The 22,745-nt window shown below is 41.2% G+C and overlaps 1 protein-coding gene across 1 annotated transcript; it reads left to right on the top strand.

Annotated features, from left to right (window-relative positions):
- Nucleotides 1-5,396: 5,396 nt before the first annotated feature.
- On the top strand, nucleotides 5,397-22,423 carry SLC5A12 (solute carrier family 5 member 12). The gene is made up of 15 exons (XM_076343851.1): nucleotides 5,397-6,013; nucleotides 8,059-8,124; nucleotides 9,466-9,517; nucleotides 10,811-10,878; nucleotides 11,945-12,099; nucleotides 13,174-13,314; nucleotides 14,727-14,856; nucleotides 15,200-15,288; nucleotides 16,541-16,653; nucleotides 17,885-17,952; nucleotides 18,303-18,389; nucleotides 19,053-19,231; nucleotides 19,597-19,700; nucleotides 19,925-20,046; nucleotides 21,532-22,423. The coding sequence occupies exons 1-15, from the start codon at nucleotides 5,657-5,659 to the stop codon at nucleotides 21,688-21,690; spliced, it is 1,890 nt and encodes a 629-aa protein (XP_076199966.1). The 5' UTR covers nucleotides 5,397-5,656; the 3' UTR covers nucleotides 21,691-22,423.
- Nucleotides 22,424-22,745: the final 322 nt, after the last annotated feature.

Genomic DNA, 22,745 nt, shown 5'->3' with positions numbered 1-22,745 from the left:
TTCCCTTTTCAGACTGAAAAGGGTTAGAGCTAGAATTTGGGTTAGTGGAAGCAGAAAGTCCACTGCAGAAAAGTCTGAGAAATCACTGTCCTACATGATTACATTTATTGCACAAACAAGACTGTTAGATATAACAAATCATTTACCCCCCCCCCTAAATATCAACATATATAACTAAAGTACTTAAAAGATCTCACCGAAATGCATAAAAGCAGGTAATGCACATAGGTTATTTGAGGCAGGATAAAATTCCAAACAAAGAACTGAATAACTGATGAAAAACGTTCTTTCACATGCTCTCACCTGTGAAACTGTTACCACAACCTAGGGTAAAGGATGCTGCCAACTTAAAATACAATGGTAAAATATAATTCTTTGAAAATTCTTCACTTTATACATTTCCAGTGATTTCATGCATTATGTATTTTCTTCTCTGGACACCTTTTCTCTGCTCAAAAGCCTTGAAGTCCTGTCATCATTAAGCTTCATTAGCAAGGAGCACTGAGGTCTATGAAGAACAGTTGCAAGTAATATCCCCTGGCTATTTAAAAATCTACCTGTAAAGCATCACACTGAGAATGTTTAAGTGCTAGCCACTTTTGAAAAGCTAGCCCTAAGTTAGTCATTGAGTATGGTCAAATGTGACCTTAAAGTGAGTGGTTTACACCCAATAAATGTTGTCAATGGTTATGCAATGTGACACCATCCCACGTGGATGGCACACGGGCACCAAAACCTGGCAGATTTCTCAGTTTGAGCCTGTTCTTATCATTATATTAATAACTAACTGACATCATAGACTAATAGGGATAGAAGGTAAAAGGACTCGGCAAATTAAAGCTCTGAAAGTTGTTAATTTCCTAGAAGATGAGGAAACCCCGTAATTATTATAACTATCCAAACATGAGCTATCATGAGACGCTGCACTCATTGAGATGATAGCAGGAGAACTTTTCCTTAAGCTTTACTGAAGTCTCTAAAGCAAAAGTATTTTTAATCAGAATAATTAAGAAGAGCTAATTGTGGCTCAATTAGTTTCCTGTGATGCAAGAATCTAATGAATGCTTGAGTATTATCAGTCTAGATGAAAGAATCTAATAAATGTTTAGATAAGCTTAGATATCGGGATCTTCAACACCTCTTGTAACACCTCTAATTCAGGCCTGGGGGGCTACACAGCTCAGTCCCCGAATCCCTGCCCTTGGTAAGAAATTGCCTTGTTCTGCATAGTCCCCCACAGGGGGTTCACTTCCGTGTGCAAGACCTGTCCTGATGGACCTTGGATCAACCTGCCAAAACAGCACTAAATCTAAAGATCTGCCCTTTGTGAAAAGTCGTAAATAATTTCACTGACTTGCTAAAAAGACCAAGGGGGGGGGGGGAAATAGAGAAAACGTGGCTGTAGAAAAGAAAACTGCCCATCTGAAATTTGATAGCAAGTTAAGGGACAGGACACAAGGGGATTGCCCTTGGAAGAAGAGAAGGCCAAGGGAGGAGCTCTCAAAGATGGAGATGAGAAAAGCATGTAAAGCAAAGGGTTAACTGCGCTTGCAATTAGTTTGTGGTAGTGCATGGTAATACTCCAACTTAAACACAGGATTCTGCATTGTATTTCAAACTTAAAACTCTTCAATAATAAGGAGCCAATAACTTTTCCATTAGTTGAAGTACTTCTAATCAAGAGATTGTAAAGGTGAAATGTATATGACTGAGCTAGAGAAGTAGAGAATATCATTAATATTGGCTAATAATTTAGTTTAAGCAATTTGATTATTTAGAGAGGTAGTAATTATGTACAAAAAATCTGGAGCATACATTTGCCTGTACTGCCTAAACACACTGCTTGTATTAGAGAGAGATTTTCGCTATATATTAACATAGGATGTGTGAAATTCAGGATCTGGGTGGACAAGGTGGCTGTAACAGGGAGGGCCACGGTGGGGAGAGCAGGGGCAGAGGCGGCTTTGGCATTGCTATGTTTCTCCTAGGGAATTGCTTGCAAATATGCAAAGCGTGGTACATAGAGCATCACCTTTTGGGAGATTAGGAAAAGGCAAGTGAATCTGGCAAGTGCTGGAGGAGAATCCTCAAGCGAATATAACACCGAATTAAGGCCTGCTGTTTTCCTAATCTCAAACTGAAAGATGCAAGGGGTCATTCATTTGAACTATACCGATCTCTCCTCTCCCCGTTAAAGGACTTACGTTCCCCCAAAATAGGGGCAAAAAAGTACGGCGGTTCGCTGGAAAGAGCATCCATTGCAGGTTTTCCTGCCTGACTGCAGAGAGCCAGGCTGCAGCTAATTAGAAACACACTTATCTTTGCTATCTCAAGCACCTATTTCAGATGCTAAAATGGGGCCTGAAATAGGCCCTCACCCAAGTTGGATTTTTTGTCCAATTCTGGGTTCACAGTCTGATACTGAAAGGAGTATTGAAGCTTCAAGTAATCAAGCTTCTTCCTTGGGTTACCCGGGCTAAAACTTTATTTCACAGGAGTTTTCACAAGTGAAATACAAAACTATCTTTATTATTTCAGGGAAATAAAAATTTCAATTATTCCCAGCTAAGGAACATCATCACAACAGAATAACAAGTGTTTTCATACTATTTTAAAATAATATTTCTTCTTCAGAAATTGTATTTCTAAAGTATATTTTTTTTGTATGTGAGATTTAGCTACAATGGCTATTCTGAACAACACAATGAAGCTATGCTGAAAATATGTCAGAGGGCTATAGCATAATATACAATTTACATTTCTAACTTGATTTCCAGTTTATTATCCCATTAGCTTTTTCCTACTTTCTGTGTAAAATACTACCATCCAAAAATACTTTTCTGCTAGAAAGACCATTCATAATTTAAAAAGAATAAAAAAAAAAAATCCCTGTAGGCTTACACGTATGCCAATAGGAATTTTGCTGTTTGGAAAAGCTTCCTGGAATCCAGCCCAACTTATGCACTGAGCCCATATGAGCTGACAGGCAGCTTTAGTCGTCATTGTGTGACAGCGCAGTTAGCCCAGCTGCTAATTAACAGTGTTTGCTGATGGCAAACAGATCATTTTAAAAATGTGTTCAAGCCAGTAATAACATATTACACGACATTGATTTTCCTAGAATGGATGTTACAGGGATCTTCCACTTAGACTTTCTCTGGTAACATGACCGGCACCAAAACCTTCTGACCCAGATGATTTTTTTTTTTACTTTTTATTTTTAATTTTTATCCCAGGCCCCACAAACAGTTCTCCACCCTCTCAGCAATGTGAGTAAGACTGATGCAGTCTTACTTACGTGGTACAGTTCAGTGGCTCAAATTTAAGAGGAAATACCCTCAAGTTTGTTCCTTTGCAGCTTTTTGTGTATTCACTTGGTGTCATTGGGATTGAGCTAGCAATCAACTGTGGTTTCTGGGAAGAAGCACGCACGTGGTTTGCCTGGTTAGCCCTACATGCTCTGTCATACCCCATTAAATTAGCCTCCTGCCAGCCTGGGTTGATGGTTGACCCTAGAACCTCGCCGTTGTAGTGGCATGGCTTTTACCATTGCCAGAGACATTTATTAATCAGACTCTGTAGGTATGAATTAAAACTTGCAGAAAACATCTATGTTCTTACAGGTATAAGGGGGGGGGGGGGGGGGAGAGGGAAGGAGAGAGAGAGAGAGAAAAAATCCCACCCCAAAAGCAGAGGAACGCCTGGCAAGTGAAAGTCACTGCTTTTTTGAGAGTGGACACACCTTAAGACATTTGTTCTGTACAAAAGAGAAATATTAACCAGCGATGGGGGTATACTTAGATAAACAGATTACTGTGAGGCGGTTGGATGAGAATTTACAGAGCATTACCTATACTGTCTCACTTTGACTGATCCACAGTAACGCAAGCTGGTTTACTGCTTTCTCATCTGGTCCCTCCATCGCACTACCTGCAGGTTACAGCACACAAACAAGTGCTGTGGCAAGTGATGTGGCTTTAATTGATACCCCGGCTTTCACAGAGGGCTGGATCGTTCCTCACAAACATGCACTTCACACTTTTTCAACTAAAAGTATTTCAGCTATAAATGAAGCAGAGCCTTTTAAGAAGTATCTTTGCATTTTATTATTTATTTTTTTTTTAATTCACATTCTGCAGCAGAAATAGGCCTTTTGACTCCCCCTTTTACACTTGGTCTCACCGAAATCAACCACAAAAATTTCACAATCTCTACTACACATGCGGACAGAAGAAGTCAGTTCCAACCATAGGCTGTCCCACATTTTCTGTGACTCCACGCTAAGCAATGAAGGTTGCTGTACATGTACTCCTCTTTCTCCTGAGCAGATGGATAGGAACAGGCAAGGCTTCAGGTCTGGACACTCACTAATTTGCTGGGTACAACTGACACAGCAAGAACATCTCTGTTTACCGATGACTTAAGAAGAAGTGGGGATCCATCCCCAGCCAAGACAAGGCTGAAGAAAAGGACTTTTGCTATTAAAGATACTGCATGTTACTGCATCTCTTGATTGTCTCCAAACCCCTCCTTCAGGGCTGTGACTACCACACTACCTCTTTGTACAAGTTAATCCTTCTTGATGACAAGTCATTGCCTGCTTCTTTGGAAAACATATTGTCATGGCATAGGTAGAGATAAAACGAATATTCACTTATTTAAAACAAAACAAACAACCAACACAAGGAAAACCTAATTAATTGAATTCAACAAATTATGCCAAAGACATAGTTAAGAAAAGCGTTGCTGTTGTCTAATCTGCTTCTCTTTGGCCCTTTTGTCCTGCAGGTCTGGCCAAGTTATACATGGATAAATAAAATAAGCCACCTCTCGCACAAACCCATATAAACTATAAGTAAAACTGCTGTTAGTAGCGGTCAGTGAAAAATTAGTTTTTAACTGAAAGTCGTCCTCAAACATAGTGTAGCAAAAACTGCACTTCAGCTCATCTGGAGGTCCCCTGGGTTCCCAAACACACCGAGGCTGGGCTATGGTGGGTGGGGGGAAAGCACCACGGTTACTTTTAACCATTAAAGGCTCCAGTTCTTTAAGGCAGCCTTAACTTCCAGAGGGTCCACCGAGGAGCACACTTAGAATGTCAAAGGACAATTCCACAACCTATCGTTGATGTTCAAGTTTAGTTTTTAACCATATGAAGGAATTGCTCCTCTGCAAACAAACTCACCAGTGGAGTCATAGGTCTGTACACTGAGCTTTCCTTTATTTCGCTCACCTTTATTTCTTTATTGCTCTCATTTTATTATTTTAAAATACTGAGAGGTTAGAAAAGAGTCAGATCAAGTCAATGTGTCGGGCTAATGTTTAACCTTAAATTAAAACCTCACAGATAAAAAGGGAGTGTACTACAGATTTCACAGCTAAGTCCCCCGCTCCAGCCTGCCTGACAGAAGCATCAGTAGCACTAGGGTCTAAGTGCATTCAGCACCTTCCTAACTCATCCTTAGCTATTTTTTTTTCCCCCCCTTAAAAGTGAACTGGATAAAAAAAAAGTCTAGCGGAATAGTCTTTCTGTTTATTATTTGTCATTGATGAGTTGCAGATAAGCTTCAACTTTGCTGTCAACTGAATTAATCTGTTCAGAGCAACAGCTATAGAAAACCAGAATCCTCCATCAGTGAATTGTCCAACTGGTGCTATGTCAAACTTTGTAGCTCCAGAAGTCAAAAAATTTGTGGCTTGGGACTATGTTGTTTTTGCAGCACTATTTTTAGTATGTGCTAGCATTGGAGTCTTTTTTGCAGTTAAAGAGAGGAAAAAGAAAACTTCAAAGGAATTTTTGGTGGGCGGTAGGCAGATGACATGTGGACCAATAGCTTTCTCTCTCACATCAAGTTTCATGTCAGCAGTCACCGTTCTGGGGACACCCTCCGAAGTTTATCGCTATGGAGCATCCTTTGTTCTGTTCTTTCTTTCATATGCGCTTGTCATCATTTTTACTGCTGAACTTTTTCTACCTGTATTTTACAGATCTGGCATCACAAGCACTTATGAGGTAAGTAAAAATAATTTTAAAAGGCACTGTTCTAACATAAAAGTCAGTATGATGTATATAGATATTTCTAGAGAAAAATCTGACAGAAGACTTTCTGCAGTGTTTTACAGAACAAGTGTATTGATACATTAATTATTTTTAGTAACTGGTTGCATTAATTCAAACTAGTTATTTATATTGCATAAGTTGAAAGCACAAATTAAGGGTCAGAGCTCCTGTTATGCATATATAGCAAAGACAGGATAAGAGTTTACACACCGGCACCAAATTAAGTTACAGCTGGAAAATTTTTAAAGTGTATCCAAATGCTTTTGATCTTATAAGTAACTATTCCGCTCTGGTTTAGACAGCAGGTATTAAAGATGGACTTTAAGAACAAAATTCAATACTGTCCAATTCAAACTTGGTCTAGATCTGGCAATTTGGTCCAATTTACTATAAAAGTGGGCTATTTGATATCTAAAAAGCTGAGGTGGGAGGAAGGGATAAAGAGGAAGAAGATGGCAGGTCTCTAAAAAAAAAAAGTCAGGGCTGGAAAATGAATTCGGGGATTCTCTAGGAAATGAAATGAACGATCTCTGAATTTTCTAGAGTTTTTGCCCGGCATTCCTCCTGTAACAGACTATTCTCTTCATATGACAGTTCAGCAGTAAAAAGAAAAAAAATAAATCAGTAGTCCTTGTGATGTTAATGCTAGGAGCACAGCGTGCAGCCCTTGTCATCTGCACACCCATAGGACAGATTTTGAGCATTCGGGAATAGCCCAATAGTCACTTTAATCAACTGCCACAAGTTCAGTTCCTCCTGTTTGCGGGCAGTTTCAGCTAAGCAAGAATTGGATGAAGAAAGCCGGGTTAGTTCGCAAGGAGCTTCCTGGTAACAGAAAGGCCGCTCATGTTCTCTAAGCCCAAACCCAAGGAGGGGCTCTGGTCAAACAGCTCTGCCTGGGTATTTGGAAATATTTCAGTTACAGGTTGGAAAAAAGTAAAATTGACCATCTATTCCCACTGCCACAAGTAACTGCATTTTCTAGCTGGTTTTGATGCAAGATCAGAGAATGAATTACTTTTCTCATCTGAACCATCAAAGGCGTCATTGTAGCCAGAGTCCCTTCAAGCATGCTGGAAAGATGACTCTGCTGGCTTAATGAATTATTTCTAGAAACAAGTCAAGTTACATAAATTAGCTATTTATTTGTATGGCAGACTGTGGGGCTTATTATGCATGAGACACAAGAAAGATAAACATGAACAAAGTTAACAAGAAGGAAAAGAGAAGACTTGAACAGCCTGTGCCCGGTGTCTACTGGGGAGCGCTCAGGACCACGGCCCAAGGAGAGACCCAGCCCACCCAAAGCTGCGTGGGAGGCTGCCACAGGGTTAGCAACCCAGATTTAATTTTTTTGGGCAACTCTACAAGAAGACTCCAGGTGGTCACTCAGGCTTAAAATCTGGGCTTTTGGGGCTAGAGATCTACTCACCTCCGCAGTTGTGTGATAATAGGGAATGACTCTCTACATCCACCTGGAAGTCCATAAGAACCCCACCCTGTTGATGATGTGCAGACTTGGCTTTAGACTGAGGCAGAGCACATGAGAAAGCCAGCTCACCTCAGGCTCTGTGAAAGCCTCTATGTTGGTGCTTCTCCATCTGCTCCACCACCACTTTTGTCACTACAGGAGTCAAACTATACTATTTCTCCTAGAGATGACCTCGTTTCCTCTTCATATAATTGGAATAGGCTTTCATTTGAAGTTTCTGTTCCTTGTAGCCCCTGGGCTCTTTCAGTTATTCCCGATACAAAGCAGATTTTGAACACTGCAACCCCACATATAACTTCAAGTGCATGCTACTGATTAAAAGATTTCTTAAATGTAATTATCTCTACGTGTAGTAACTATAACGCTCTCCTATTCATTACTTATAGCAGCAGTGCCAGTTGCCAGTAATTTTACTTGCGTAGTAAGCTGTTACAGCAAACAGAAGGTTAATAGCTGTGTCACAGATGCTACGTGTGTGATTTACTGAGATTCCTCTTTTTCCTAGTATTTAGAGTTAAGATTTAATAAGATTGTCCGTCTTGCTGCAACATTGATCTACATCCTGCAGACGGTAAGAAGACATTGACTCTTTGTTTACGCTAATTTCACTTGACATTTATTTTGATGGACTAGTCTCAGACTGTGCTCTTTTTACAATGAGATGTTTTAATAAGTACTCTTTTATCCTTAATGTTTTCACTTGGGCTGTGGACGTTAAAAAGAAAGAATGATTACTTTCCTAACTTTCTAGCTTTCTCCTGTTTAGGATTAAAAATGCCGTTTTTGTTGTCTTTGACGCTTGGATGTTGTGCTGAACTCCCTCAGCTTCTCAAGATCTTGGTCTCATTATGTTCCCCTGAAGTCTCTCTCTTTCCAAATGAGCGGATTCTGTCTTTCTTGAGAAGCTAGACGAGCTGTACCGGGTACATTTAGTTCACCAGTTACCCATTTACAACACCAGGGTCAGGCTATCCCATTGCAAAGCAGCTGCACGTGGCAAGGGCTGCTCCCAGCGCCTGGTCCCAGGGACTAAGCCCAACAGCCCGCAGGGCAGAAATCGCTGCCTAGTGTGTGCAGACTCCATATTTGTATACTGCTCTGCATTACCATAAAACACTGACTAGCCACTCCACACCCCTGCGTGTATAGATAAAATAAATAACGCTCCTGGCTCTTGGATGGAGAGGCTGAGCAGAGACTAGCTTTACTTACACCGCAAAACACCACTTTACTACTACTACTTAACTTTACCTACTTAATTTACACCCCCACCCCCCCCTCAACCCTTAGGGAGCCACCCAAGGCACTATTGTAGACGTCAAATAACTTTTTTGCCCTTTGATTTAAAGCCTCACCAATTTTCTCAAAAGATTACGTTATGTATATGATGGAAAGTTTTGGGACATTGGCAGACATTTCTTTCTACATTAATTCCATTTTATTAATTCCAAACCCTTAGCAGTAGATTTGAATGCTTATTGACTTCCAGGCTTTGCTTCTCCCTCAGTTCTGTCAGAACATACACGTGAAGGGCACTGAATCAGCTCCTTTGAAAGGGATTGAATGGAACAAGGGAAGTTTAATTTCCAAGATCAATCCACGTTATCTCTGCATCACTATTCATGTTTTCCTGAGAGCTCCTCTTTCCATTTGACTAGGATTTTTTTGTCATCTAGTCGTCTTAGCAATGGGTGAAATAAGTAATACCAAGACAGATAATGGTCCTTCCATCAGAAACTAATTAAATCAAAGATTTTTTTGTTAAGGCTGAAACAGAAAGCCATATACAATACAAGCTGATCTAAAGAAAACTCTAGATCTGGTATTTTGCTCTGAGCCCCACTCTAAATAGAAGCCGTATCACTGAGCATTCACATACATGGGTTTTTTTCATGAACTTTTTCTCCTTCAGATCCTTTACACGGGAATAGTGGTTTATGCTCCATCCCTGGCACTCAACCAAGGTGAGTTCCTGTGCCGCACTACATGGCTACACCAAATAACCACACCACAAGACAATCAGAGTAACTGAAGTGAGGAAAATAGATAAAGAAGTCTAAAAAAAAAAAAAAGTCCTCAAAAGTTCTGCAAGAAGGTTTTTGCCTGCACCTTGTAGCTCTGTGTTTCTGACTCCCCAGATCTCTCTCTCTCACACCAGTACATTAGCAGGAGCCCTGCGTTTGCTGCTCTGCTCTCCTCTGCACTCAGTAACCACCTGAAGAGGTTATTAACAAACAATTTCTCAACATCCTGACAAAGTTCACAGTACAAGCTGACGATCCAGGACCATATTCTGTACTTTGATTCCCCCCTTCCCTGTCTCCCGTGTTCAGGTTCCCATGGGTATAACTCCGTTCCCTGTAGCTGGAGCTGAATGCCGTGCTGCTGTCCGCACACTTCTTCAATTAATCTTTGCAAACCAGGCATACAGCATCCATCATGACAGATGGGATTAGTAATTTTACTGCCATAGGGCATAAGGAATCACCATGGCCCAACTCCTGATTTCACCAAAATCGACTGGGAAGAGATTGGGAGGCTCTCTTCATTGTTCGTCATCTGACTTGCATGTAGTTTGTCCATTCCCACCTCCCACGCGGTGCCGAGCTTCCTTACTGAATTTTATGTGACAGTTCATGTTCGTTATTAGGCCATACTAACTTCGCTAATAAGAGACCCTTTACAAATAGATTTGCCCTCACAAACTATGCCCGGTGGGAGAGACTTCAATATGAGCCAAACCAAAATTTGTACCTCTTGTATAAAGTAACTTTATGAAGTAAAATGAACACACAAAATTGTTTTAATGCAGCACATTTTAGTGTTAAAACTGTTCCTAGTTGCAGGGAATGGAATTTAGTTTGGGGTTGGGTTTTTTCCTTAGGATTCTTTGGAAATCTCTGAAGAACTTGATTTCTCCAGAGAAAATTCTGGACTAAGAACAGAAGGAAAGCATTGCTTATAAAGCTGTGTCCCATAGGAATGATGTTTTTGCTTTGTGCAATTATTCTTCTTATGTATTACTTTTGCACACTTGAAAGTTAGTTAAATCCAATTTGCAAGAAAACAACAATGCAAAACTGTATCCAGTAGTGTTAAGAAACCTGAACAACCCAGCAAAGTTCCTAACAGGCACAAAAGATTAAAATTAATAGTTACTCCCACCCTTCTAAGGCTAAAGGATCATAGCTTTTCTGTTACCATCCAGATGACCTACCCCCATTTCACTAACCATTTGGTTTTCTTTGGTTTCACAGTCACTGGATTTGATCTCTGGGGCTCTGTAGTTGCAACAGGAATTGTCTGCACTTTCTATTGCACTCTGGTACGTAACAGGCATAACCGAACAGCTGGAACACAGATTGTTACTTCAACCACCCTTTATACATGACAGGCTATCGCAGAAGAGCGGCTTCTAAATACAGGCCAAGTGACTGAAGTTTAAAGTAGGAGAACATAGAGCTAAATTTCTTTCAGACTCTGTGGTATAAGTAAGTCTATTTGGAGAAAAAAATATTTCCTCTCAAATCCTCTGTTGTATGTCTCAAGGTTTAAACCAGACAGCTTGAGGCAGAGTCCAGATAAGGAGGTGATAACCTTCCACTGCCATACTAAATCTTTTGAGAAGATGATGATTCTTATCTTTTACAAGTTACAGACTGAAAAACATTGTAATGAAAAACGTGCCTCTGGTGTCACCCCAGATCAAGAACAGAGTGATAAAACCTAGGAAGGATGATCAACAGGTCATAGAGAGCTTTGCTTCTGAGGAAGCAACATGAGACTCCGGATTACAAAAAAGATAAACATTGCAGTGGAAGTGGCAGAGCCCTGGGGCTCAAGACACAACCTAATTTCTGTTCTCATTACCACTAATGAATTTTTTCAATACTTCAGTCCACTCTTGTTGAAAACACTTATGTTTCTCTAGGATAGCTTTGATCAAATATGAAAGTAGCTGTGAAAGAAAGCTGTAGCGCAAATTTTCTGGAGCTATTTTTCTGTGTTAGGCTAATTGTGGACCACTGGGCTCTGAGAAGTGTACAGAGTGCTATGGGAAGTACAAACATAGGCCAGCTTGTATTCCCTAAGCTTTTGTTCCACACCGTGATATATTCTTCAAATGCATATAAAGGAGGCAGGAAAAAAAAGCATTTAACTGGAGGTCAAATATTCTCATATGACTGTGGACAAACCATTTAGGCCCTGTGTCATTTTCTGACCTGCAAAAATACAACCTTTATGGGAGAATACAAAGTTTAAGAAGAGCCCTGATTTGCTAGATGCTATACGTACAGCTCATGAGCTCCTGAAATAAGGGGTCTTTCTACCTTTTGCTGCACTTGAACAACAGGAAAGAAGATGAGAGCATCAGTTTCTGTTTGTTTTAGGGAGGATTAAAAGCTGTTGTCTGGACGGATGCATTTCAAATGACTGTCATGGTGGCTGGCTTCATGACGGTTTTGATTCGAGGAACTACTCTGAACGGTGGATCGACCAAGGTCTGGGAAGATGCCTACAAAGGATCACGACTAAACATCTTTGAGTAAGAAACAAACGGTGCAAAACTTCTCTTTTTGTATATTTGGTGTTTAGAAGCCCTACCCTCACTAAGCCAAAAATACTCAGACTTTTTATTATACTACCGGTGAACAACCTCGGTGACTCAGAGAAGTCTATTCCCTGGTTCCTCAGTTCTTGGGAACGCAGCTGACCTCCCCAGGAGAGCTTAACTCCTCATTCTATTACCCTCTTCGAAGAAATCAAAGCCCTGCTGAACTCAAAGGGAGCTTTGCCATTTTTCTTTCTGTAGCTACAAACGCAGCCCAATTATTCCTTCCAATTTCATTTCTCTTTAATTTTCTATTCATAAAACTGGCACTTCATTTTAAGTACACTCACCACAGCAGCTAGCAACGGTGCACCAGTGCACTGGGATAGTAAACTGACCTTCCTTTGGCTGTTTGTGGCATTGACTGAAACGTTCATTGATCAAGGCAAGTCACCGACAGAATCTAACAGCAAGGTCAAATGTTATCTGCTATACCTATCAAGATTGGTAGAATTGCAAAGATGACAGATGCAAGACAGAAAGATGTACTTGTACTGGTTAGAATTACTGAGTAATGAAATTTCGTTGTTAAAAAAAGATAACACTGCAGCTGAGGCAATTTCTTGTAAAGGAAATAACACATCATGATGATGTAACTAAGAGTTTGGAGGATTTTGAGAGTTTACTAAGTGGCTTTGTTCCTTGCAGAGGGTGGGGTCCCAGGCAGGACGACTTGCAGGTCTGTTGCTGCAGTATGACACGGATCTGAAATCGGAGCATAATAAGCCTCATAAATGTGATTTATCTCAATTAATTGGTCCTCTGACTGAGTCTGCATGATATATGTTTATCCTGACTTGATAGTAATGTGTTCCAATATAAAAGTAAAAAAAAACTTCCAAGCCTAAACACATTAGATATTGTCTGTGCTGGACAACAGTATTACCAATGCAGTACTTGTGATTCAGAGGGTAGGACGTACCAGATAGTTCTGAAAAATCACCTACCTTTTGCTAAATAAGTGTGTGTTTAAATAAGTGAACTGAATTGCTTCTTTCTCTCTTCTAGCTTTGATGTAGATCCTTTGAGACGACATACCTTTTGGACAATTGTTATTGGGGGAACATTTACATGGCTAGGGCTCTATGGAGTTAATCAGTCCACAATACAGAGATGCATTTCTTGCAAATCGGAAAAGCACGCTAAACTGTAAGTTACCTGTCATTAACCTATTCTAGCAATCAAAAATACTGATGTGGAATTATACTAACGGTTCGTCAGTTATGTTAAATAAATATTGGCATCCCGTTGGGCGGTAGTAAGCTAATTTTGCGCTGACAGTCTTACTTCCTCTGGCCCTAAATGACATAAACAAATCAAGAAAGAAAAATGGGTAGCTATCTAACTCTTGCAGTTTATTAATTTGGGGTCAGGCTGCCAAATTAATCCTCAGAAGCAGAGTATGGAAAAGATGCCCGCACAGAAGTTGTGCTATCTACAGCTTTATTGGAAAAAGGTATTTATTGGAATTGTGTTTATGTTGTATTTTCTTAAAAGTGGTTATTGATTTAATGGGGCACTGTAGTACAAGGCATGATCTAAATAAAATGAGATCAGTAAGTTATTAAAATTCTAAAATATAACAATAATTAGAATCAATGGCAAAGAAGCAAGTGAAACTTCACAGTATAGACATGTATGTCTCCAGTCTGCTACCTTCCTCAAGTTCAGCATTAGTATGTGTGTAGCTAGACACGTTTTACTAAACAACCAGATTTTTTTCATACGCCTAGTGCTAATTGCTTGCCCACTTGGCTAAAGCATAAAGCTGGTAATTTTTTCCTTCTGCAAACAGTTAGCTTTTTTGCTAGCTGCAGTCATACTCATTTTTCTTAAGGTCATGATAGATTATATGAATTTACTCTGTTGAAATTCAGTCTCTGAAAATGATTGGAAGTCACAACAGTGAGATCGTCACTAGTAACAAGTCCTGAAAGACCTTTGGGTCCCAGCAGCACAGCTCTGAACTGGCCCTAGCAAGAGACCTTGTGTAAGGTGACGTCCAAACATGGTGTAGGCTCTATAAACTCTGGCAGCTCTCGGGAACTACGGGATTACTGAACTGCAGCCACACAACCTCCCCAGCAGATGCTGTCACCTACATCCATTTCATGAACTAGTGAAAAAAGCCTCAAGTTTGTTACTTTGCAATGGCAGCATTGCAACCATGACAGAATCCATGCAAAATAATACCCTGCGTGGCTTAAAGGGTATTATATTACAACAACTCCCAACAGACAACAATCTGCTCTTACAGGGGACAGGAGGGACAGACCCAGCACTCGGTGCAGCCTGTTCTGCCTACACGTTACTGGTCTTAGATCAGTATCTTCCAGCTGTACAGGTACCTAGAACCTTGCCCTAGAGCCTAAAGAGGCTGTATTTTTTCATGTTTTTTAAAATTAGTGTTACACCCAATTTCTTATCCTGGTGATGCCTTGTAAGAGATTATATAGCTAGCTTTGATTAGGGTGTCTCTCTAAAAAGTTAGAAATAACCAACTTGTAACAGCTTTTCTATATTTATCTTGTATTAAATAGAGTTTCTCTCCTTTGTTCTAGGGCACTTTACCTGAATTTATTGGGACTTTGGACAGTCCTGGTGTGCGCAGTATTTTGTGGTTTGGTGATGTACTCTCATTACAAGAGTTGTGACCCTTGGACTGCTGATTTTATTTCAGCGCCTGACCAGGTACAGATACCCATTATTACAATTAGGAGCTGCTTTGGGCCCAGACACAGCACGTATAGAGACAGTTTAAGTTTTGTGGGATTCTTTATGTCCTTTCAGCCCTCAGGCACTAAGACGATTGCCGAATCAGGGCTAGAACGTATCTATTCTGGTACTCCTGCAGTATTAATCTGATTGACCACTTCTGCCAAACAACATCCCCCTCGCTCAAAATCTGACACCCCTTGTTAGTTGGAACAAAACCAGAATTTAGCAACATGCTCAGATGCAGCTAATTCTCTTCCATTACCCAGGAAAATCTTAACTAATTGCTTGTGTTGCTCTTGTGCTCCTTCTACCCCAGCTCATGCCGTATTTTGTTATGGACATTTTTTCTGCGATGCCAGGAGTCCCGGGACTGTTTGTCGCCTGTGCATTCAGTGGAACGCTAAGGTCTGTGAATATGAAATGACATTTTAGCTGTGTACCACTGATTTCCTGAGGACCCAGAACGAGGTCAAAACATGAAACCCTAAGAAAGCCCAGCTGTTTTTCTTTGCACGTTCTAGGAAGAAGCAGTAGTGCTTTGTTGAGCTACATTATATTTATGCCAAAGTCTAGCTCCACTTCTCCAGTATCTTTTTATCCCCAAAACATTTTAGAATAACACTATCAACACAGTCAAAAGGGTATAAAAACTGAGGAAACACCAGTTCTCTTTGTAAAAGAGCTCGGCTTCCTGAAATACCTTTGGTGCTGCTCGTGGTGACATTGCCTTTACTCAACTCCCACAATATCATAGTTAGGGATAGAGAGCTTTTCAGCAAGTCTCTCTGCGCATGAAACAGACTAGGAAAAGAGGTATCTGCATAGAGAAGTTTTAGAAACTGTGTGTTCTTCAGGGTGTGCTGCACGTTACTGTAGTTTTTACCCTCTACAAGCCAAACATCAATACTTCATAGGACATTAGAAAGAGAGAAGATTCAAGTTCACAGTGACATTATTCAAATGCCATAGAGTTAATCTCCAACAGGCTGTTTCTAAATACTCTTATCTGTAGAAAAAGCAAGAGCGCTAACAAAACAGGGGGAAAAAAAAAAAGAAAAAAAAACCCACCCCCCAAAAAAAAACCCACATAAAAGGCACTGGCTGCTCCTGGCAGGAGACTAAGAGAACACAGTTAAGGACACATAGTACCAAATACTGTGCTGTAGATATTGACGCTGCCGTACTGTCACAACAAATTCACAGAGATCGTATTCACCAAATACGGGTTAACTCACCTAGCTAAAGGAGTCAGACTATTCCTAGTCCATATTTTTCAGTTATGAGAGAAAACAGAATGGCATTTTGTGGAGGAACAGGGTATCACTAGTGGTCACTGCACATCCTTTGACGTGTAAGGGAGTAATATCTTTATTCTGGAACATGTCTATATTTTGAAGGTCTTTGCAGCTTGGTAAACTGAAGGGTCAATTAGGATAAGTTTCTGTCTTGTTCCGTGCCAGCATGAAGCAGGGCCCCTAGCAATTGCAGAAGGGACAGAAACCTCACCAGCATCAGCAATGTACGTGAAAAATACTCTTCAAGAACTGTACATTTTATAGCATTAATGCTGAACAAGAGGCAGCATTTCTCCATAAATACAACTTATTTCAGTTTATATTGCTTCCTATTTACTTAACATTCTTCCCCGCTTCTACAGCACGGTAGCTGCCAGCATCAACGCTTTAGCAACTGTTACCTTTGAAGACTTAGTCAAGAAAGGTTTCCCCAACCTCTCCGAGAAGATGAGCACATGGATCAGCAAAGGCTTGTGTAGGTACCCCAGATGGGATCCATTTGTTTAACGGCAAAGGTGTCCATCCCGCCAGTTGCTATTACTACAGGAGAAAATAAGGCAGGATTTTATATACTCAGAGCCTTGAGAGTCTCAGACTCTCAGTTGACTCCGAGAGCAGTTCTGTGAGTAGTGAAGAGCACTGTCTAGAGACACTACTTCAGAAACACACTTGTGCTTCAGAAACCTCCACAGGAGCATAACCCTTTATAAACTCTCAGAATCAACGTCAGCATGATGCTTCAGTAAAATTAAGCATGTGCACTATATGGTGCACTACACAAAATCCTTTGGAAAGTTTTGTCTATTGAAAATACTGGGGAACACTCTGGGATCTTCTTTACAATACAGAAAGAATATCAATGTAGTTATTACCACATTAATCTATAGTCGTATTACTAAATATTACTATTTTATAGTAGCACAATAAGACATTTCTATTCAAACAAGTGTCACATAAGCAGGTTGCTCAGTTTTTCAGAGAAAAATAAAAATGTAAAAAGGACAAATGAAAAACAGACCGTCAAAATATCAAGCATCCAAAGTGCTTCGAATTTTTAAGATACTTTTTACAAGTATTGCAGTAATATCATAACCCTTTTATAAGTATTGTAATAATATCATAACCATTTGCTGATGTTGGCAAAGATCGCAGAAGAGCTAAACCAATACTTTCTCTGTCTCTGTAACTGTCTCCAACCTTCTCTGTTCCTGCTTTTCCACTTACTACTCAATTTTTGCACTCAGGACCTAGAAAGATCATTTTTACCTCTGAAACCAAGGTGTGCTAGCACAGAAGATGAGTCTTGGTTGGCTTTCCTCAAGACTACTACATACAGAGTTTTGCCTACCATGAAGTTAAAACTGGTGTCGAAGGAAGAAAGCCCTGTTGTTTATCATTGCTCAATTCATATATTAGATTATTTTAAAAGTGTTATTTAAAGGCAACAGAAACGGAAACATTTCAACATGAGGCATAACTTCTAAAATAATTTCATTGCTAAGTTCTGCTTCATAAGAAAAACCAACCAACCAAAAACCCAACAAGACCATGCAAGACGCTGCTGGGTGCTTAATGGTCCGCTCTAAACATCAAAGCCCAAAGTGCAAATTCCTCCATGCTGCCTGGTCACTTCAGACCCCAGATGAATTAGAAATTGTCCACACTATTAACAAGCACTGACAGCCTCGCTGCCTGATCTTTTCCAGGTATATTATATGGCGTCCTGTGCACTTCAATGGCTGCAGCAGCATCGCTGCTGGGAGGAGTTGTGCAGGTACCTTGTGCTTCAGAAATGCAGCGAACTGAACACGAATGAACAGAAATGCAATGAACCGAATAATGCTGACATCCCTGGGGACTGCTAGATTACCTGAACAATATCTGTGGACACCCTGCTGAGGGGAATAACTAGGGGGGGGGATCATAAATCCCTCAACTCCTTCACTATTTACTCACTGCTGGGAAACAGTACTGAATGTGATTCTTTCTTTAATTGTGCACTGAAATCACTGTTGGTCCCTTCTCCCCCACCATTTCCCACTGAAAATTACAGACCGAAACCAGAACCGCGCACGCTCCCTCCAGCTGCTGCACTAAGCTCCTGTATCTTCTCTGCATCCACAGGCTTCCCTCTCCATCCACGGGATGTGTGGGGGGCCCATGCTGGGATTATTTACCCTGGGAATTGTGTTTCCTTGTGCTAACTGGAAGGTAAGAAGAAAAATCCTTATCTAAAAGAAAAATCTCTTGGTGGTGTTTGGTTAAAACTCCATCTTGAAAACTGTTTGGGTTTTTTAGATTTAGTCTCTGGGCTGCTTTTCAGATTTAGAGCCTGAGGAGTCCAAGATCTGTTTGGAGGTCCCTTTTCACTGTCTGAATTTATCCTGTTTGAATTTAACTCTACCAACTGTGGGATAACTGGCGATTAGATCCACATAAGGGTTTTTTTTTTTTTTAAATTCTTTTTATTTCTGAGTTTCCTCTCTTTCATTAAAAAGAAAAAAATATCCAATACTCGCCCCAGCCTATATTCACCTTGGGACGCACAGAATTATTTCAATTGCTCCACCTTTGCTAACTCAGGCAAAACACAATATGAGCTCATTTCATATTGCCCCATGAGCAGTCCCACCACCTTTACCCAGAAGTAAAACTAAGCTCTATATTGCAGTTTTGATCATCACAGTTTTGCTTCAACTCTCATTACTAGAGGGCAACAAATCACCATGTTTTATACCTTGGTCGAGAGAGAACAGAATTGATTTACACTGACAGAGACTGTAACCAGTCGTCACCTACTCCTGCCTAATTCATGTTCGCAGAGAAGCACTTCTCATGCATCACTTCTAACAGTATCTTTCTATACCTGCCAAGGGTGCTATCGGAGGCCTCTTAGCTGGGATCACCTTAGCTTTTTGGGCTGGTACTGGCTCTTTCATTTACCCTGCACCACCAGCAAAGTCCATTCCTCTGCAACTGTCGACTCTCAACTGCACGCTGGCTAACAGCACCGAGGCGCTGACGACAGCGGCTCCCACGGCGGCTCCAGACAGGTATTTTCCCTATCGTTACCACTTAAGCCTGTGTTTTGGCGCAGCGTGCAGCCCGAGCCTGCAGCGTGCGTCTGGGGTGCAGCCAGTAACTGCCGAACGGGCTGGGAGCACGGACCACTGCCGGATCATGCACCGACTGCAGCGCGAGCTGCAGCTCATTTCATATCGCCCCATGAGCGGTCCCACCACCTTTACCCAGAAGTAAAACTAAGCTCTATATTGCAGTTTTGATCATCACAGTTTTGCTTCAACTCTCATTACTAGAGGTAATACTACTGTATTTTGCTGGCACAGCCAAGAGACAATATAAACATACCCATTGGTCATCGCTAGCTGCTTCTTTCCCTTTTGTCACCTCTTCACAGGCCTTTGCTGGCAGATACCTGGTACTCCATGTCCTACCTGTACTTCAGTGCCATCGGCTGTCTAGGCTGTGCCATCACAGGGCTGTTGATAAGCTTTGTAACAGGTTGGTGTTCAATATATCTCTCTATATATAGAACTGCTTTAGCACAAGAATCTAACTCAGCTGCTAAAAGAGCTTTCAAAAAGTCCAGCAAGTGGCTTATGAGACACAGACTCAGGAGAGGGCAGCGGGCTCCGATTCCGCTCCCCCCCACCTCATGCTCCGAGGGTCCCAAGGCTCACACCTAGCTTTCCATAGACTTAGGTATCATTATTTTCCCCTTTCAGGACCTAGTAAAGGAGAAGATATTCCACCAGTGTTAATTAAGCCAGTCTGCAACCTGTTTTGCTTTTGGTCCGAAAGACTCAAAGCTTTCCTCTGGTGCGGCGTGCAGCACGACAGCCAGCAGGTGAGTACCTGAACCCATCAGCTCAGCCCCGCCGTGGCCCGGGAGTGGTGGGCGTACGTGCACGTACGTAAGTGAGGGCATGTGCCACGCAGAGAGCAGACTAGCTTCCAGCAATAGCTTTTTAAAGTTATGCAAGGGATGCTGCGTCGGCACCGCAGACTGGAAATGAGATCAGCCAAACTCTCCTGCTCAGCGTTAGTCAGTAATAAGTTACCTATTTTCCCTGTTTACGCAGCACACGGGGACTCGGGGTCTCGGGAGACAAACAGCCCTCGGGACGGCCAGCAGCCTTTGAAACGGGGGCTGACCTCCCTCTCCCTGCCCTTCCCGCTCCGGCAGCCGAGCGGGGACAAAACCGCACTTTACACCCCAGAGAGGAGTTCACCGAGCTACTGCCTCCTCCCACCGAGCACAGAGAGAAAGACTTTAGCACTCACGCGTCCACAAAGCTCTCCTGCTGCTGCTCCCATCCCCTCCTTCAGACCCTCCAGGGCAGCACTGCCGGCCCATCAGACAGAGCTGCAACCACCAGCACCTGGGCTGCTCCTGCCCACCACCTCCTCCACAGAAACAGGACCAGCTTTTCCCCAGGTGTCTCAGGGCTTCGTAGCTCGTTAACAAGCCATAAAGAATGAGCACCTCATTTTCTTGCACTGTTGTAACAGTTTGCAGAGAAAAAACATTGCTCCATCTTAGCAGAATCTGCTAGGTTTATAAAAGAGACATAAAGCAATACGTATGTTTTCAGCTCCTTTAGAGTACTCTACAGGTACCTTTAAATCTTGAAAGTAATCTTTCAGCCACAAGGCTCACAGTATTCGGCGATAACGTAGAAGCTGTCCTTCCACCCAGCTTGCATTGAATCTGACATTAAAGTTAACAATCTAATTTGGAGAGCAGCTTTGGCTCTAGATTTGCTTCAGCTGTTTCACTTGGCTTTTAGGTGCTCAACACAGACTTCATCTAGAACTTGTCTGAGGGGAAAAAAAAAAATCTCAATAAAAGCAGTAAAAAAAAAAATCACATATACATTTATCCCCTTGTATTTGCTTAAAATATAGAATGGCAACATTAATCAAGTAGTTGCAGTGTGAAACCACTGAGGCAAGCCTAGGCCAGACAAAAAACCCAATCCACTAAAATGTAGATAAATTTAGTTTTTAATTTGCATACTTAAGTGATTTGGAATGCACCGAGGGCACATCTCAAGGCTTTTACGTGAACAGAGGAATTTGAGAAGTTGTTTTTGTTGCTTTTGCCAAAGACTTTCCATGGGGGAATGAGAAAATCAGTGGCTGTGTATGGAGGGGACGCACGCTAAACTGTGCCTGTTTGTGGGTCTGAGAGTCATTTCACGTAGTGACGTAACTCCTCGGGTTTATAAGAAAGGATATCAAAATTTCAAAATGCAACAAGATACCCTTTAAGAAAAGGAAAAAAGCAGTGAACTTCAAACTACTAGGCTATTTTCTTTCTTTTTTTCAGGTGGACTTTGAAAAAAATCTGCCTAAAGTTATTGCAAATAAAACTGGAACAGATGACACCTTCAAGAATAGTATCAACAAAGAAAACAAACGCCAGTTCCCTGGTTACAATCCCGAGGAAAATTCCTATACTAATATAAGCAGAGAATCTCGCCTCTAGAAGCTGAGGGACAAGGGACATTTAATCAAACTTTATTTCTCCAGCTTCAGAAATGAAGAGCTCTTTTTATCATATTTACCAGCTTGTAGATGACCAAGAGGGAACAATTGCTCTCTATAGCAATAAAGGCCAGATTTTTATTTATGAATTTCATGACAGACCTGGGAAATCACCAGACAAGGGGGTTTTGGAAGCACTGCTATTTCAGAAAAAATGTTTCATGAATCTTGTCGTGGAAGCTCCTGCTCGGAAGTAGCCGCAACACGTCTCTATCCCATACTCTGTTCAGTAACTAGTCATTGAAGGGAAATGTGCAAAGGTGAACTTGAGATAAAGCAAGACTTTGGAGAAGTTTCTGAGGTCTCTCACTAAGGCGAGACTGTGAACTGCCCTCTGATGGAGGGAGCCCCGGGGAGAGGAGGGAGGTCAGGCTGAGCTAGTCTCTGCCTATTCTTAGGTATCGCAAAAAGCTTCCTCACAGGAACATTGTATAGACCAGACTGGTCTTTTAGCAACTGAGTTAATCGTGTTTGCTTCCTCTGTGGAACTAAGATTTCTTTACAATGTCTTATCGTAAAAGCTATAGGAGAGAGTAACAAATTTTGCTTTGAATTCAGGACAGTTCTTCATCCATGTTAGTCTTGGAAAGACATCCTTTCAGCTCAAAAAGATCCACCTACTACCTTTATGCAATAAAGAAAATAAAATGACATTTGATGATGATGCCTCCTAATTGATAATCCATGTTGAATTTTGGAAAAAGGCACGTGACTAGGCAAAATAATCTGTCCGGTAAAACGTCTTGGAAGAAGGCACCTAGTCCACTAAGTGCTCTCTTTCAGTGAAACACATTTCCTCTAAAATTTGCCTGACGTAAATCAAACTCAATAGACCACCTCTCACCTTGGTAAACTTCCGGATGTAGCTTTTTGGATGAATGTATTTGTTTTTCAACAAAACTCACAACTGAACAAAACCTACTGAATGAAAATACCAGAGATGACTCGGACAGTTATGGACCCAGCCGATATTTAATTAGCTCATATTGCTCTGAA

Source organism: Aptenodytes patagonicus, chromosome 7 (assembly GCF_965638725.1).
Source record: "Aptenodytes patagonicus chromosome 7, bAptPat1.pri.cur, whole genome shotgun sequence".
NCBI lineage: Eukaryota > Metazoa > Chordata > Aves > Sphenisciformes > Spheniscidae > Aptenodytes > Aptenodytes patagonicus.
The sequence above is the reverse complement of the archived record's forward strand: the minus strand, read 5'-3'. Positions and strand labels throughout refer to the sequence as shown.